A 19389-nucleotide genomic window follows, 5' to 3' on the forward strand; every position below is an offset into this window, starting at 1 on the left:
TACTTCTTAAAACTCAAGAGTGAAGTATTTAAGATGTTCTTGGCCTTTAAGGCCTTTGTTGAAAAACAATCTGGACATCAAATTCTTAAGCTAAGATCTGATAATGGCGGAGAATATGTTAAAAACACATTCATCAACTTTTGCACTGAGAATGGAATTCAAATGCAACATACTGTTCCATATACTCCACAACAAAATGGTGTAGCTGAAAGGAAGAATCGCACCTTAAAGGAAATGGCTAATTGTATGCTTCAATCTAAAGGACTTAGTCTTAATTATTGGGCAGAAGCAATTAACTGTGCAAATTACATAATAAATCGCACTCCTACTAAGGTTTTAAAGAATATCACTCCAGAAGAAGCATGGAGCTCAATCAAACCAGATGTAAGTCACTTTCGTGTTTTTGGAAGTGAAGCATGGGCCCATATTCTAGATGAGAAACATAAAGCTTTAGAACCTAAGAGTGAAAAATGTATTTTTGTTGGATATTCTGAAGATGTCAAAGGATATAGACTTATTCCACTTAAGTCCAAAAATGTTATCATTAGAAGAGATGTAAAGTTTGCTGAAAATATATCGGCCTGCGAGCCTAGTTCGGTGGATGTGCTACCTCTCCCTATCTCTTCTACTTTTGAAAATATTTCTTCTTCAGATGATGAAAGCGAGGATGAAAATCCTCCCCCACCTTCTCAGGATCCTCCTTCAGCTCCTCAGCTTCCAAAATGGGTCCGTGCTACTCGGGATGCAGTAGGTGATCTTGTCGGTGATCCTACAGATCAGCGACGTACACGTTCTCAGTTCGAGAGAGCCTCTTCTTTACTGGCTCAAGCTTCAGTGAATTATGATCCTGACACCTTTGCAGAAGCTTCAGGCCATCCAGATTAGGAAGCAGCTATGAATGAAGAATATCATTCATTATTGGCAAATGATACATGGGATATTGTTCCTCTACCAAAGGGACGAAAACTTGTTAGATGCAAATGGGTTTACAAAACCAAGTATGGACCAGATGGGAAAGTTGATAAACATAAAGCTCGTCTTGTTGCTAAGGCTTTTTCACAAGTTGAAGGCATTGACTATACTGAAACCTTCTCCCCTGTTGCCAAAATGAACTCTATCCGCCTTGTTCTTTCCCTTGCTGCCTCTTTCAAATGGGAAGTCCATCAGATGGATGTTAAATCCGCCTTCTTGCATGGGGACTTGCATGAAGAAATCTATATGGAACAACCTATTGGCTTTATACAAACAGACTCCAGCCTTGTATGTCGGCTTAAGAAATCCCTTTATGGTCTCAAGCAAGCTCCTCGAGCTTGGTATGCCAAAATGGATAACTTTCTTTTAGAAAATGGCTTTTCTAGGTGTCATTCTGACAATACTGTCTACACCAAGAAAGTGGGCAAGTCTCTTATCATTCTTTTTCTTTATGTTGATGATCTTATCCTGACTGGTAGTGATCCCAACCTTATAAACCATGTGAAGTCTAGCCTTAAAAGGAAGTTTGAAATGACAGACTTAGGACACTTACATTATTTTCTTGGTCTTCAAGTCTTGCAATCTAAGGAAGGTATTTCCCTTTCTCAATCCAAGTATGCCTGTGATATTCTACGCCATTTTCACATGGAAGACTCTAAGCCAGCCCCTTCTCCCTTTCAGTCTGGAGTCAAACTTTCAGTCACTTGTACTTCTCCTGAAGTTGATGCTACCTTATACCGTCGACTTGTAGGAAAACTTTTGTATCTAACCCATACTCGTCCTGACCTTTCCTTTGCTGTTGGCCTTGTTGCTCGGTTTATGCAAAACCCGCATGAAAGTAATTGGAAAGCAGTTAAAAGAATACTTCGTTATGTTCGAGGTACAGTTCAGTTTGGGATTCATTACAGTGCCGAAGCATCTCCTCTATTGGTTGGTTTCACTGATTCCGATTGGGCTGGTGACCCTGATGATCGGAAGTCTACTGCAGGTTATGTGTTCACTCTTGGTTCAGGACCTATTACATGGGCTTGCAAGAAACAAGGTGCCATTTCTCTTTCTTCAGCAAAAGCAGAGTATCGTGGTGCCGTAGAAGCTAGTAAGGAAGCCTTGTGGCTTCGTCAGATCCTGTCAGAGTTTGGCTTTCAGCAGCAACATCCGACTACACTTTGGTGTGATAATCAAAGTGCCATTCAACTATGCAAAGATCCAGTCCAACTTCAGTGCAGCAAACACATTGAACTGCACATGCACTTCATCAGAAAGCTCATTCATGACCATGTTCTTGAAGTGCAATATTGTTCAACAGATGATCAAGTTGCAGACATCTTTACAAAGGCTCTCACAGAGGCGAAGTTCACTAAACTTCGATTTATGGTTGGAGTTCAGGAAGTTGTCACTAAGGGGGGATAGGCTCTAGTGCCTCCTTCCTTCTCCTATTGTGTCATATTTGTAAATCCTTCAATCCTATCCCAAGTTGTTCTTAAGGGGGGATGTTAGGATATTTCGACACATAGGAAATAGTTAAGTACAACTTGGTCTAGTATAGAGTTAGGTAAAGTGTGTTTCTTTACTATGTACATTTTGTAACTTACAATCCGATGGTCACGATATGTAGTGATCTGACGGTTCATTCTCTCCTCGGTATTACCGACACTTGAGCCGCAGCTTAACACCCGATTGGTCCATGATCTCTATTTAAAGAGCATGGAGGGTCATTTGTTGGTTAACCGTTCATGAGAGAAGCTTATGTAAATTTTCATTCTTTTATTAATAAATTGCCTGAAGTGGCCGCGTTGGCTCAGGCCGTGGACTGTTTCCCTCTTTGAGGGTTTTAACCACGTCAAAAGTACTGGTGTATTGATCTGCGATATGTTTGTGAGCGGTGTCCTTTGGTGTTCTGTCTGAGGAAGTTGCCCTGTAAATTCCTACACTACTCTCATCTTCACCTTGTGCCTCATTCCTTTATCTTAGCAATTCTACTAGGGATGCCCCCCTTGTGCCTGAGGAGAGTCAATTTAAAGTAAGAGGATAGGTTATTGAGGTGACAGTGGGGACTGTTCTAACAATTGCCCTTTGAGTGGTTCCTTGTGCATCAGGGATTTTATCTTTAAGTACAATTTTAATGGTAACAATACCATTAAGATTTTTTTTTTAAATGTTGATATTAGTTTTTAGTTGTTGGGCTATGATCCTCTAGTAAGTTGGAATGTTTGTCATGCAAAAGGCCTATGTTCTATCTTTGTTGGGCATATTCCTGCTAATGCAACTGAAGCCAGGTTCAAGTTCTAGTTGAGTTTGATTAAAAAGGTAACCGTCATTTGCATTGATAGCCTCTGTGTGATATGCAATATTGAAAGAAGGGTTTTTCTGGAAAAAAGTAACATTGATCTTTTTCCAATTGCTGCAATGACGGATGGAGTCTTGAAGCAATGACCTCCTATTTATAGTTCACTACCTATTGGATTGAGCGAGTGTACTTTTTTATCCTTCATATTGATAATCCATAAAAGTAGATTTTTAATTAGTAAAACTGATTTTGAGATCAATGTTAAAAAAGACTTTCTTCACAATTAAGAAATTTCTTTGTGTTCTAACTTAAAGTACAGATATCTCATCTCTTGTACGACTCTACATACACTGCAAAATTGTGTTTATTAGCTTATTACAAGGTGATGGTTGTTTAACATTTATGTTATACAATGATTTGATGCATTTATGGAACAAAATGCTTACTGTCTTCCACTGTTGGTTTTGCAATTTCATTACATCAGCCATACAAAGGGTCATATAAGTTACTTTTTGACCAGCACAAGTGGAGATGATCCTGCTGTGTTTACAGGGGATACTTTGGTGAGAAACTAGAAACACAACCTAGCTCGAGTAAAATCTTGACTTTTCTTTCATATTTTTCTAACTTCATAACAGTAATTTTCTGACCAAAGACAAAGCAATTATTCCTGATTTGAATCTGTTTCCAAGTCCATGATGTCTTTGAATATTTTGTTGATATATAACTTATACATCTATTTTGTATCAGTTCATTGCTGGTTGTGGAAAGTTTTTTGAAGGCTCAGCAGAGCAGATGTATCAATCTTTGTGCAAAATATTGGCCTCCTTGCCCAGGTCAACTCGGGTTTTCTGTGGGCATGAGGTATGTGGTGTGTTTCCAGTCATTTTTTCTTCGTCATCTGCTAAGCTCATTGCTTTTTCATTCAATTAATTTGAATAGATAAAGTTGAGAAAAGTGATTATACAACATATGTTTTGAAGAAATGCTTATGGACACTAGATTTAAATGCTCACTTAAAATTTTCTCTATTGGTGCCTCTATGGGACGTGTTGCCTATAGATGCATTTCACAGTTTGACCTGTTGGTTATAGATGTATTTCTGCAATTTATTTGTGAGTGTCAGGTGAAATGCATGCTTTCTTGCGTGCAGTTCACTTTAGATGGTCACTTGCTTATAATGTTTCTAAGATGAACTCATAAATATAAATGTATGAGTTATAGAATACCATGTCAACTTTCTTCTGTTAGAACCTTCAATGCTCTTCTGCATGATGGACCTGTCTCCATTAACGTACAAACAAATTGAACCTACACAAAACAAGAGAGATACAAGCACATAATCTTTGTATCAAGATTCAAGACTGGGATGAGCGCTTTGCAATGTTCCATGGACATGTTTCAGCTTTAGTGCACATTGCGTCCTTCGTGAAATTTATTTCAGATTTTCATGTGGTACATGACGAAGTCATTATGAAAATACTTATGCTTGGAAGATCATGAAATGTGGTCTAAACATCCTGATCAAAATTTTCTTTGCAAAGTGTTGTCACAAAATCTAGCAGGCCTTGGAGAGGGGCACCCTACAAGGGCAATACTAGACCAAATAACAACAATGGGATAGGAGCCCACTGTCACCACAACTACTATTCCCTGCGCTTTACGGATTTTCACCAATGGGAGGAGTCCCGATGTGTGTAGGTCACTTAATAGATATTCTAGGGTTAGGGTATGGGGTGACTTGATGAGGCCCTCTACAAGAAAGACGCAATTTAGGCCCAAGGCTCCAATAGGAGACAATTTGCTTTCTTTATAGAGGACTATTAATGATGCACAAGACCTATTGTGGGTTTGGTAGGTTGAGTGTTGGGATAGCCAAAGGTCAAAGCAATGAGAAAAGGTTCCCAACAATGATTTTCAACAAGACAAATGTGCATGAGACCCTCAAACAAGCCCCTAAGTTGAAGCAACACCAAGCTAGGGTTTACCCTAGGGAAAACAACTAGGGCAAGAAATTTTATGGATAAAATTCAAGTGAATTCCTACCAAGGAGGTTGATTTTGAGGCAACCACTTATGCCCTTGGCATTTAGACTCTTCAATCCCAAAATTTTCCTTGCTTAGAAATTCACACTAAGCCCTATTTTGAGAGCTTGGCCATAAAGGGGCTGAATTAGGGAAAGGAGAACATTCGTGGATGAAAAATAATTTGATCACCAAAAGAGGATGTCAGTTCCTTATCCTTGGGTGGAGGGAGTTTGAGTTGATTAAATGACCAAAAAGTTGTTAAGGAGGAAGGATAAATGATGCCTTAGCATAAAAATCCTAGCAATTACCTATGCAATGGATCAAGAAGTTTCATGGGAGAGCTAATGAAATTTCACCAGTAGGATTATCATTCACATGTTATTTATTGAGTAATGCATGCAATAATGATACTTAAATTCTACCAAATATATTTTCAACAAATTAGGGCGCAATAACAAACCCTAGATTCAATATATTCCATACATTAGACATAAAGAAAATAATCATTCAACACTAAGCTTACTTACAAGATAACATGCATGAAATTTCCATTCATTGATCTAAGACAATAGCTCTAAAGTCAAACTATTTGCTCCAAATATCAAAGTGCATTCATAGGTCACATCTCTACCACAAGAAAGAGGGCTGAAATTCTCTAAAGAGAGGCCAAAATCTCCAAGTTGTGATGATGATTTATAGTGAATGATCTCTCCTTTATTTATATGAGGATTCATAAAGTTCATTTTAACCTAAATCCCCCCAAAACAATAAAATAATGTCACAAAAAGAAGTTAGGTCACAAGCCGACCTACTAGCTAAGACAAAACATAAATGATTGCCCACACATGTGAATTGTAGGGTAGGAAATGATGACATCATCCATGCATGAACTTCTTTAGGGCATGCGTTGAGATCTCTTGGTGCCAAGCTGAGTGTAGAGGCTTGTTACCACAAAATCTAGTAGGCCTTGGAGAGGGAAACCCTATAACACAAGAGCTAGACAAAGTGCTAACAATGGGGTAGAGGCCCAATATCTCCTCAGCCAAAACCCCCTGCTCTTTATGGATTTTCCCCAATGGGAGTAGTCCCAATAATGAAGGGATCACTTAAAATGGACATGCTAATGATAAGGTGCAAAGTGACCCTACTAAAGCTCATTCAAAGAGAGGCACACTAAAGGTACAAGGCTTCAAAGAAGCAAAATGCTTTACAAAAGAAGGCTCAAGACCTAGGGTTTTGAGATTTTCAATGGTAATAGGTATTCACAAGGTCAAGGCCTGATAGAAAAGGCTTCTTAAGATATACTTCAACAAGTACTAAGCTCATACAACCTTCAAGAAAGCCCTCAAGTTGAGGAAGAGAAAGTAGGATTTCCCTCTTAGGGCAACACCTAGGCCAAGAGATTTCATGGAGGAAACTTAAGTGAATGGCCACCAAATTTATAGGTCAAGTAGCTAAGACCCTCCACTTGATGTTTAGGCTCTCAAGTCGCCACATAGCCTCTCCCTAAAGATTTCGCTCTGAGCCCTAGTTGGATGTACTAGCCTTAAAAGGGACGAAATTTCAAGAGAAGAATTTATGGATCAAGTGCCTTGTCCTTTGGGCATATGGAGTCAAGGATGCTCAAGATAAGCTAAATTCGTTTCTAAGGAGGCCAAATATTGATGCTGTAGGTATCGATTTCTAACAATTACCAACTTCTAAAGAAAATGGAATATGATGGGGACTTATAAGAATTCCTCCACTAGGAACATTCATTACATGTTATGCATTGAGTAACATATGCAATTCTCAACTAGATAGCCTTTAAAATTAATTTTCAACAAATTAGGGCGCAAATAAGCTTATTATAGAAGCAACGATTACATACATGACAAAATTTCTGTTAAAAATTGGGGCAACTATGGGATGAATTCCACTGTAGGAACCCAACTAAGGAGCCCATCTTGCCCCAAAGAAGAATTCAAATTGATAAACGAAATATTGTTATTAATGTGTTTGGGGCACTCTTATTATTTAATGTTGCACAAATTTGGGCAAGTAATCATTAAGGAAAATATATTTAAATATTATTAGAAACAAATTTGAATTTTATGTTCCCTCCATTTACAAGTCGACCTCTCAAATGAAGGGCCTCATTGATTTATATAAATAGAGAGCCTTTAGAGCTCATTAAAACACATTTAAGTGCAATACGTCTAAGAGAGTTGACCTGATCTAGCTGCAGGCTGTGAATGCCTTGGCCTAGTTGGAGAAGGAGTTTTGTATTGGTCTCTTTATGTGTCTTGATCTGGATAGGCTCTAGGAGAAGATGGCCGAATTTGTAAGGTGAATTCTGGATAGTAATTGAAGGTTTCCAAAGAATTTGTTAAACATGGAAATTCACCTTTATTGCCAAGTACTGGACATTGTTTAGCCAACTCTATTTAAAAAAGCATGGTTTCAAAATAATTAACTAGAATAAAAAAGGTAACATCTTTCAATACTATATGAATATGAAGTAATTTAGGTATTCCCCAACTTCACATGGATTGAAATTTTCTTGATACCCAATATACTTGGCCACAGGAGTTTGGTGACATAGGAAAAAGGCTGAGCCATGTTGAAGCCTACTTAGAGAGGGTTGTATGGTCTATTCTTGAGGACCTTAAGTGCAGAACTAGGCTGCATCCTTTAAAGGATTGTTCTGAGCATAGTTTGGGGTGTATTTCACTTGAGAGCAGGGCTAACATTTCTGTGTATACATCAGAAGGGTCGAGCTCTAATTGTGAACAAATTTGAGTTCAAATGAGGGTTGAGATTCCTTGTTAAATAGTGTTTGATTGGGAGTAGACCTTTGACATTAGTCTCTCTAAAGGACGAGCCCTAAATCAGTGCAGGACAGAGCTAGATTACCCTTGGGACAACTATTATATCTGTGTCGAGTTTCCTTGGAGGTCAACGCAAGAGGAAGACCGGGTCAGGAAAGGAACAACACAAATGTTTGAATGGTTTGGGGACCGAATTGGAGGGTTGGAATCCTACTATGCAAATGCCCTAATTAGGGTCAAGGATCCTCAGGGAAAATCCACTGGACTGAGACCACAAAGGCAGAAAGGAGTCTATTGTTCAAGGTATGTTTTATGTTTTGAAGTACAACTAGATGTTGCATGATGGTAGGGTTGTTCCATGGGTGTAGAATAGTTGTAAGCATGTGCCCTAGTGACTGTGTTTTAGAGTGATACATATGACAGTGATATCCATAATATATGATAGTGATTTAAGACAAAAATACCTATGCTTATGAGAGTGATACATATGGCAGTAACGCCTATGATGCTTGACAATGATGCATGCCAATATTGACAATAGTAATGTATGACAGTGCCTTCATGACAATATTGATAGTGATGTGTGACAGTGCGTTCATGACAATATTGATAGTGATGTATGATAGTGCCTGTGAAAATTTCATGTATCACAACAAATGGAAATTATTTTCCTAATTGTTAATTTATTTAACAATTTATTTGTAGTCTGCTACGACAATTCCAAATAATTCACATTGTGATTTTCACAAATAAAACTGTGGAAGAAAATAGCGTTGGAAATTGAGAAAATCTAATGTGCACACAAAATTTACACAATTATTGTTAAGTTATGGTATGTTCTATGCTTAGAGCAGTTTACTTCTTTTTATTATTATTATCCACAGATTAGCAATCACATGTACATTAAGTAAAGTGCAGATAGAACATTAAACGATTGACAGAAAACAAGCCAAGACAAGAGACACAAGATGTGGCGGCTAGCCAGGGACAAACCCCAGTATGGGGAGACCCTTTGATCAAATCTTCTTTTATTTTCAATAATTCAGCAAAGAGAAATAATACAAAAATCTGATTTCATTAGCAGCAAACCCTAGATCAGCCCTAAACTAGGGCAGACAATATCTTGCAAATTGATCGTTGGATTGCCTTGATTCCTTCACCAAAATGTACGGCCTTCTGAGGAGAGTCAGTTCCACCTACAACGCAGTTCTGAGAGAGAGTCTGATGGTCAACGCTGGTCAAACTTCTGATCTGCAGTTGCAGCCCTAAATTCTGCGTCCTTCCTTCCACACGTGTGAGAGAAGAGTCCCTTTCTGCGCAGTAGGAGAAGAGCCTCTTTTTTGCGCAGGAGAGAGAGAGATGTGATGAGATGTGAGTGTCCAAATGAGGAAAAGACCTCCTGTATTTATATACAAATGTTGATGATGAATAGATGCGTCTGTTGGGCTTCTGAGCCTACATGAGTTGCTAGTTGGCTTGATAATTATTCCATAATCAAAATAAATTCATATCTCCATAAATACTTATCGGAATCAGATGATCTTTAGATTAATCCTACACCTGTCGACGAGGAATCTAGGAAAAATATTATCAGCCATGAATAAGGTGACCCACATGGAGTTTGGCCCTAGTTGCCAATTTTAACAGTGGATAGGATGATTAGTTCCCCTGTCGAGGCATCCTACCCATGCAGTCTAGGACTCATGAGAAGTACCTTTCATCTGATCAATGAGTAGGGAAATGCGAATAGGGACCATAGTAGTACCAATGGACGCAACGTTGTATCTACCGTACTCCCTATGCTAGGATGACCTTCATTGATCTGGGACCAGTGGTAAGAGTTGTACCCACTATGACACTAACTTCGGTTCGGTTGAGGACTGGTCTGGGACCAGTGGTACACACTCTGAGACTGATTTTGAGTCAGTGGAGGATGGTATGATACATCCTCGATCACTTCTTCTTCTTCATAATTCAAGCAGAGGAGAACAGAGCAGAGCAGAGCAGGGGTCAAGCTGTATAGGACAGTGCATTTGATGGATGAATAGTAGCGACAGACAGACGAATTGCTGAGTGATTTGTTGGTCAAGGTTGTCATTGATGTCAATATGGCATTGTTGGAGATGGAAAATATTCTTGTGATACAGGCCTTAAACCCTTTCATGATGTTGCCCTAACTACATGATGAAACCCTAAGTGCATTTATGCCCTAGATTGGTGATGCATGATCTAAATGCCCATAATACTCTAGAAGATGCCTTAGCCCTAACACATTGATGCAAGTCCTAATACTTATGATGCCCTTAAGATACATGAATGGAAGCCTATGTGCATGAAGCTCTAATCCTAATGAAGAAGCCCTTGCCCTAATGTCCATGAAAAGCCTTAGATCATTGATGTTGAAGCTTTAAATGAAAATGCCCATGAATACATATTGAAAAGGTACCCTAATCTTGTTGATGCCCATGATACCTTTAAAGAAGCCCTAATCCTAATAAGCTTGATGACCTAATTCTATAAATAAGCAACCCTAAACATTGGATGCCCAAAACTAAATTCCTAATGGCTGCCATAAATAAAATAATAATGACAACTTCACAAAAATAATTTTATTGGTGGTAAAATGACCCTATTTAAGGATGGGATTGGCATAGAAGTGTAGAGGATTTTTTCCTCTTTCTAACGAGCTATTACACGCCCCCAAATTCCTTACCGTTGAAGAGAAATCAATTTTTGAAATCAGCATATGTCAAAAATTGTCAAACTGTCCAAGCCAACTTGAGTAGGCTCATAACCCTTGGCAAAGAGACGTGTCCCTTCAGAATATGGAAAAACCACTATAAATATAAACCTAAATTCGTCCATTCAAGATCAGATTTTTCGGTGGAGACAAGACAAGAGGTAGAGAAGCAGCCGCAACCTAGAAAAGCAAGGAAGACACGTTGGTGGAATCATGTAAAAAGTTGCTGTAGTTTTTGCGGTTTCCGTGGTCGAAGCTGTCATAGTTGCCGTGGTTGAAGCTGCCGTAATTGTCGTGGTCACAACTATCGTAGTTGAAGCTTCCGTTGTTGCCATGGTTGAAGCTACCGTGGTCGAAGTTTCCATAGTTGCCGTGGTCGAAGCTGTTGCAGCTGCTGTGGTTGAAGCTGTCGTAGCTGCCATAGTTGCCATGGTCGACGCTGTCGCAACTGTCGTAGTTGCCGTAGTTGTCGTGGTTGAAGCTGTTGTGGTCAAAGTTGTTGTGGTTGAAGTGTTGATTTATTGGGATTGGACAAATAGAGCTTGTTGAAGTCTTCTCTTGAGAACATAATAGGGCAGAGTTGGAGAACTTTGTGAAGCAACATATTGAAGATTTGTGGAGATCATTGAAGACCATGATGCATTGAAGCCATAATGAGGTAACCTTGGAGATTTTGTTTGGGTGACATGAAGAGCAGTGGCGATACCTTCTAAGAAGACAAGGTTGTCATTGATGACGTGACGTGGAGACTAAGGGAAGGCATAGCTGAAGATTGACAAGGCTTGTTGAAGAAGACATTGGGAGCCATGAAGTATAACCAAATACATCTTGATGAAGTAAAGTAAGGGTTGGAGTCCAAGAGATTGGAGGCTTGAAAAGACAATGTTTGTGCCTTGGAGGATAGGGCTCCAACCCTTGGGTTCTCCAAGGGTTGAAGATCGGTGTCTTCATCTAGGGTTGGAGCCCTACATATATTGTACTTGATTTATTATAAAGAAGAAATTAATAAAAGCATGTATTCTTATTGTTCATTTTGTGTTCTAAATATAAGTGATCTAATTGGTAAAAGTAACAATTGAAAAGAAACACTGATTCACCCCCCCTCTTAGTATTTCCAACATTATTTACTTAGTGTTGTCCTAAAAGTTTAATAATTCTCATTTAAACGTGATTGGGATATAAGTAACATAAGATCTCTCTTTGCTCATGCTCTATAGATCATAATTGTTCTTGTTTCATGGTTTTATAGCAAATTGGTTTCTAATTGTTTCAAGTGCACTAACACATTTGTTGTTGTGAGTTGATTCATAAGTTCACATCTAATAATAACACTCACTAAAGCACTCTAATCTCAAATCACTTGGTGTTGAATAATTCAAGTTTCTTTGGGCATCTTGATCTAGTTATCTTTCTTGGTTGGCATTAAGTAACATTGGCATAAGATCATTGATAATCGTGTTGTAGAATCATCATTGGAATATCTTGAGTAATTGTGATTGGCATCATTGTGTTGAGCATCGTTAAGAGATTGCTTCATAACCTTGAGAAGCTTGGATAATTTTATTGTTTAGCATCTTGAGTTTTATTGGTTCTCATTCTAAGTAAGCATCTCTTAACATTGGTCATTGGCATATCTAAAATAGTCTCAAGTAATTGTCATTGTTAAAATTGGATTCATGTTCTAAATTTGCTATAATTGGATTCATGTTCTAAATTTGCTATCATTGGCTAAGCATCTTGTGGATTTATCTACTGTTTAACATTGACACATTTTTGGTTGTAAGATTGCTTCATAATTCATCATTAAGTACTTTGTTGATTTCGGGTAGCATTGGATGTGCCCTAGCCACGAAAAATTGTGGAGAGACTAAAGCACATGAGATCTCCAATACTTAGAAACGGTTTGGGCAGATTCTAAACAGTTTGGGAGGTATTAAAATAATTAATATTTTTAATGGAGTTCCTAAGTCTAAACTTAGGGAAATTAAAATATTAATGTAAATTAATATAAAACTGTGTTAGAATGATCCAAAAGTCATGGATCAAGCCAGATCTAATCTTAGTCGTTGATTAGGGACTTAATCTTGACCGTTGATTTGTCAACGAGAAAAGTATAAGAGGAGGCTTGAGGGTCACTTGGAGAACACATTGAGGGAGACTAGTCAGTTCAATCTCTGGGGTAGGGTTAGCTGAGAAATTGAACCAGTGATCTGGTGAGCAGTCAGGAGGCAGCAAGTACGGAATAGAGAGACGGGATCAGCCACGGGAAATCAACGCTGAGGCAAGAGAGGCAAACGCAGGGCATTTCAGGCAGACGCGGAGCCAGCAAGAGACTGCATAGTCACTAGCTGGGCCTGCGTGGGTGACGCAGAGAAGCCCAGGGCTGACGCAGTCAAGCAGGGGCTGACACAGAGTGTCTGAGAGTCACGCAGAGGTCAGCTGGGTTGACGCTGGGACTGGGAGAAGAGCTGGAGAATTTTTCTCTCTATGGGTAAGCCAGTTTGGCACCCTCTTGTACTGAAGAATTGTTGAATAATAAAATCCTCTCTTGCTGCACCCGTTTTTCCACATTGGGTTTTTCCAGGGACTATTGTCCAAAATACCTGTGTCAATGTGTTGATTCTTGTGCATATGTTTGTTTTTGTATTACGGTGTGATGTCTGCAGCAATATTTATTAATATTTATTGAAGTAATTTCATAAATAACTTATTGTGGAATAAGTAGGAAAAGTAAATCAGTTGCTGCAGTGATAGAATTTTCACATGGTATCAGAGCAAGTAATCAGAGACAGAAAGGGAAAATCAATTATGGGTCGAGACCACGATGCAGAGGCATCCACGTCAGGGGACTCACACAGATTTTCAGAAGATTGCACAAGAGAAAGAGATTTCGATTTCTCTATGTTGGCTTCCAGGCTGGAAGAAGAAGTGGCGTGTATGACTAGTGCTGCATCATCAGAAGTATGGTATATAGATAGTGGAGCCTCGTGGCATATGACGGGAATCAGGGAGTGTTTCTCAGAATATCGAGAAGAGAAGATGAACTTTCAGATCACCATGGGGAACAAGGCAAAGTGTACTCTAGTAGGGAAGGGTACCATAGTTTTTCAAACAGAATCGGGAGAACAGTTCCGTGCTACAAATGTGTTGCATGTACCAGGATTGGGGATGAACTTACTTTCCGTGTTGCAACTACAAGGCAAGGGCTATGACATCTACTTCATCAAGGAGAAGGTATACGTCAAACACCTGAGTTGGAAAAAGAGAGTGCAGATCGGGATCAAAAGTAATAGGTTGTATAAATTACAACTAGAATCACCAATGGCACTAATAGGCAGTCATGGAGACAAGGACTTGAACGAACTATGGCACAGAAGAATGGGTCACTTGCACCATGGAGCTCTGAGAATTTTCACGAGCACTGTAACAGGAGTTCTGGATCTGAGTATGGAACGAGATGATGTATGCAGGGGATATGCTCTAGGAAAGTATGCCAAGGCAACATTTCCTAGGAGCAAACACAGGGCCAAGAATGTACTAGGATTGAGACACTTAGATATCTGCTGACCTATCTCTGTCAAAGCCCTTAGTGGTGCCGAGTATTTCCTTATCTTCATTGATGACCACTCAAGGAAAACTTGGATTTATTTTCTGAAAACCAAGGATGAGATTTTCTGTCGATTCAAGGAGTTCAAGGCTCTGGTGGAGAATCTGACTGGGAAGAAAATAATTTTTTTGTGCTCGGATAATGGTGGAGAATATGTCAATAAAGATTTCACTGGTTTCTGCGCTAAGGAGGGCATCAGAAGAGAGTGGACCGCTCCCTACAATTCGAAGCAAAATGGGGTAGCAAAAAGAAAGAACAAGACTATTGTAGAAGCAACTAGGGCCATGATGTATGATCAAGATATGCCAAATTTCCTGTGGGCGGAAGCATGCAACACAACAGTCTATGTTCAGAATAGGACTTCTCATCGGGCATTGGGCAAGATTACTCTAGAGAAAGTCTTCACAGGGAAGACACCTGAAATCAGTCATTTCAGGATATTTGGGAGTTTAGCATATTGCTGCATACCCAAAGAAAAGAGGAAGAAGCTGGATCAGATTGCGGAAAAGGGATATCTGGTGGGATATAGCGAGAATGACAAGGCATACATAATCTATCTTCCAGGGAGCAGGAAGGTAGTAGTACGACGAGATGTAAAGTTCATGGAGGACATGGCTTTCAGAAGATCTCGCGAGATGCCTTCCGAGGAGCAGTCGAAAGAGGAACCATTTGTTAAGCCTCTTCAACCAACAGAAGTAAAGAATTCTTCCTCAGGTCAGGAAGATTCTCAGGATGAGGAGGAGGAGCAAACAAAAGCACTTGTTGGCAGAGGAAGAAATAACAAGGAACTTTGTCAGATTCTGCGAGATGCAGAAGAATTCATCAGAGTGCCAAGAAACAATAAGAGGGAGCGAAAACAACCAGATAGATATCAGGCATTAGTAGCTCAAGATGGGGAGCCTGCCAGTTTCAAGGAGGCAACCCAACATTAGGTTTGGCTAGATGCGTTGGGGGAGGAGTACAACTCCATAATGGTGAATGATGTTTGGGAGGTGATGTCAAGGCCTCAAGACAGATCAGTGGTAGGTTCAAGATGGATCTACAAGATCAAATACACTGTAGACGACAGTGTTGAGAAGAGAGTAGACATCAAAAGAGAGTGGACTGCTCCCTACAATCCGGAGCAGAATGGGGTAGCAGAAAGAAAGAACATTGACTATTGTAGAAGCAACTAGGGCCATGACGTATGATTAGGATATGCCAAAATTCCTGTGGGTGGAAGCATGCAACACAACAGTCTATGTTCAGAACAAGACTCCTCATCAGGCATTGGGCAAGATTACGCCAGAGAAAGTCTTCACAGGGAAGACACCTGAAATCAGTCATTTCAGGATATTTGGGAGTATAGCATATTGCCGCATACCCAAATAAAAGAGGAAGAAGTTGGATCAGACTACGGAAAGGGGATCTCTGGTGGGATATCTAGTGGGATATAACGAGAACGCCAAGGCATACATAATCTATCTTCTAGGGAGCAGGAAGGTAGTAGTACGACGAGATCTAAAGTTCATGGAGGACAAGGCTTTCAGAAGATCTCGCGAGATGCCTTCCGAGGAGCAGTTGAAAGAGGAACCATTGGTTAAGCCTCTTCAACCAACAAAAGTAAAGAATTCTTCCTCAGGTCAGGAAGATTCTCAGGATGAGGAGGAGCGAACAGAAGCCCTTGTTGGCAGAGGAAGAACTAGCAGGGAACTTTGTCAGATTCTGCGAGATGCAGAAGAATTCATCGGAGTGCCAAGAAACAATAAGAGGGAGCGAAAACAACCAGATAGATATCAGGCATTAGTAGCTCAGGATGGGGAGCCTGCCAGTTTCAAGGAGGCAACCCAACATCAGGCTTGGCTAGATGCGATGGTGGATGAGTACAACTCCATAATGGTGAATGATGTCTGGGAGGTGGTGCTAAGGCCTCAAGCCAGGTCAGTGGTAGGTTCAAGATGGATCTACAAGATCAAATATGCTGCAAATGACAGTGTTGAGAAATACAAGGCCAGGTTTGTGGCGAAGTGGTATGCTCAAAAGGAAGGGATTGACTATGAGGAGACCTTCGCCCCTGTAGCCAGGTATACATCTATTAGGACTGTGATATCTCTTGCAGCCCAGATGGGATGGGCGATCCATCAGATGGATGTCAAAACGACATTTCTAAATGGGGTAATAGAAGAAGAGGTATACATTGAACAACCAGAGGGCTTTGAGACTCATGAGAAGAAATCTCATGTATGCAGATTAAAGAAAGCCTTGTACGGGCTGAAACAGGCACTAAGAGCATGGTATGGTCGAATAGATGGCTACTTGTAGAAGATGGGATTTGTCAAGAGTGACGCGGATCCGAATTTCTACTATTTGGTTGTAGAGAATGAGCCGCTAATCTTAATATTGTATGTGGATGATCTCTTCCTCACAGGATCATCTAGACTTATTAGCGACTGCAAGAAGAACCTAGCTGCATAATTCGATATGAAGGATTTGGGACGAATGCACTACTTCCTAGGGTTGGAAGTTTGGTAGTAGAAGGGAGAGATCTTCCTTGGGCAAGGGAGGTATGCTACAGAGATCCTGAAAAGATTCGGGATGGAGGACTGTAGACCCATGGCTACGCCAATGATCACCAACTGGAAGAAGATTGATGCATCAAAAGACAAGGATGTCGATCTGGTGAGTAGTCAGGGGGCAACAAGTACGGAACAGAGAGACGGGATCAACCACGAGAAATCAGCGCTGAGGCAAGAGAGGCAGACGTAGGGCATTTCAGGTAGACACAGAGCCAGCACGAGACTGCACAGTCACTTGCTGGGCCTGCGTGGGTGACGCAGAGAAGCCCAGGGCTGACGCAGTCATGCAGGGGCTGACGCAGAGTGTCTGAGAGCCACGCAGAGGTCAGCCGGGCTGACGCTGGGACTGGGAGAAGAGCTAGAGAATTTCTCTCAGTGGGTAAGCCAGTTTGGCACCCTGTTGTACTGAAGAATTGCTGAATAATAAAATCCTCCCTTGCTGCACTAGTTTTCCCACATTGGGTTTTTCCAGGGACTATTGTCCAAAATACCTGTGTCAATGTGTTGATTCTTGTGCATATGTTTGTTTTTTTTATTATGGTGTGATATCTGCAGCAGTATTTATTTTAATGTATATTGAAGTAATTTCATAAATAACTTATTGTGGAATAATTAGGAAAAATAAATCAGTTGTTGCAGTGATAGAATTTTCACATACTCTTGTCATAAGAAGCTAATCATTACTTAAGTACTTAAACACTAAGAAAATCGTAAACCAAGAATCACTCATCCACTTTTCATAAGCATTCTAAATCTAGCTGCACTAATAATTTACCACCAAGCATAAGCTTTTTTGATTTACTCCTAGGGCCACCCTTTCTCAAACTAGCTTGAGGGATTCAATACCTTTCTAGTGGTTAACACAGTGACCTTGCAGTCGTCAGAGCCACATTTTGTGCAGCGCTGGAGGCATTGGGTGGTTGAAACACAGGGGGAGACATCATTAATAAAGCCTTTGCTTGCTTCCCGTAGGCTTCCAACCCACAAACCTACTCTAAAGACTGGTTCCAAAATAGTTAAGAGGAAGGTCTTACTTAGAATAGGCATGTAACTAAAAGTAACCAAGATTCTTGCATCACACCTAGTTCTTAGAATTTGCATAGCATATAGGTTAGTGAAGCATCTAAGCAACAATTGCCCATTTGGTTACTTGGTCTTTAATTAATAATAAGCAAGAAATTGACTCCATAAGGCACTGGTCTCAAATCTGAATTTAATCTAATCCTTAAACCTTGCTTGAATTAACCAAGTTGCTAGGCCACTCAATCGTGTCTCCTGGACTCGTTGGTTGCCAAATTGTCCTTCATCTTCACATTTCCTTAGGGACTACCCCCTATAGCTTGCTATTGGGAGACAGCTAGTACAAAGAGGTCGGGGATTAGAGTGACAACCATCGACTTGATTCGTTTTCGTAGTGCCTGTAAAATTTGAGCGACAACATTTTGTAGCGCCGCTGCAGGGGACAAATTTATTTTGTTCTCGACGCTTCAACGAAATTCTATCACCTTATCTTTTCTGCTCTCACTAATCCTTTCATCTTGTTTATCGCACCTCTAGCACCTGGACATTCCAGTTGGTTTCTTGTTTGGGTGGCGACTCCACTTATTCACCCATTTTTCTCAGACAGGAAGCTCTCCTTGATATCCATCTGCTTGGTCCTTGACTAACTTTTCAGTTTTTTACCTTTTGGATCCTAGAGCTAGATTCATGTTCAAGTGGCGCCTCCACTTCTTTCATTTCTTACAAGAATTTCCGCTAGAAGCTCGCTTCTTATGGATCTCTTGATTTTTTTCAGCAAGAATCTCTCTCTCTAGCATCCGATCGGCTCCTCTTCCCCTTAAGTTGGTTATCATGGATGACTTTTTCGCCCCTTGTCATTTTACTAACATTCTTCATGATATTCTGAGAACTGCCATTGATAATTTGCCTTCTTTCATGAGAAATGATGCCATCACTGCTAAAGATCATCTTGAAAAGTTCACTCATTGTATTTTGAATTTCGGTGGTTAGGCATGTGACAAGCATGAAGATGTCAAGATGCGACTTTTTGCTTGCTCTTTGGAGGGTGATGCTCAAGATTGGTTTTTTTATTTGCCTAACAATTCTTTTGATTCCTTACAAGCCTTCATAAATGCCTTTATGGATAAATATGGGGATCAAAAGGATTCATCTTGTGCAAATTACAATATAAAGGAAGATGAACCTGTAGAGAACTTAACCAACATCCAAAGTGTTCAAGAGGATGCTCCTTGACAATCAGTGCCATATTGTAGACCTTGTGACCATTTTCATGATGAATCCACTTGTGCCTTTGCAATCAGAATCGGAGATAGTGGAAAGACAAGAACAAGTGATCAAGGGGATCTTATCAGCGAACTAACTCAAAGGCGT

General features: G+C 40.1%; 1 protein-coding gene across 1 annotated transcript in view; it reads left to right on the forward strand.

The window, feature by feature from the left end:
• Window positions 1-19389, forward strand: part of GLY2 (Metallo-hydrolase/oxidoreductase superfamily protein) — a 161707-nt gene that overhangs the window by 102977 nt on the left and 39341 nt on the right. Inside the window, exons 4-5 of the mRNA XM_089404966.1 lie at window positions 3744-3822; window positions 4010-4123. Of these exons, the coding sequence (XP_089261092.1) occupies window positions 3744-3822; window positions 4010-4123 (193 nt within the window). The remainder of the gene's footprint in view (window positions 1-3743; window positions 3823-4009; window positions 4124-19389) is intronic.

Source organism: Pinus tabuliformis, chromosome 2_2, assembly GCF_031772625.1.
Source record: "Pinus tabuliformis cultivar Carrire ecotype Pingquan chromosome 2_2, CPIR1, whole genome shotgun sequence".
NCBI lineage: Eukaryota > Viridiplantae > Streptophyta > Pinopsida > Pinales > Pinaceae > Pinus > Pinus tabuliformis.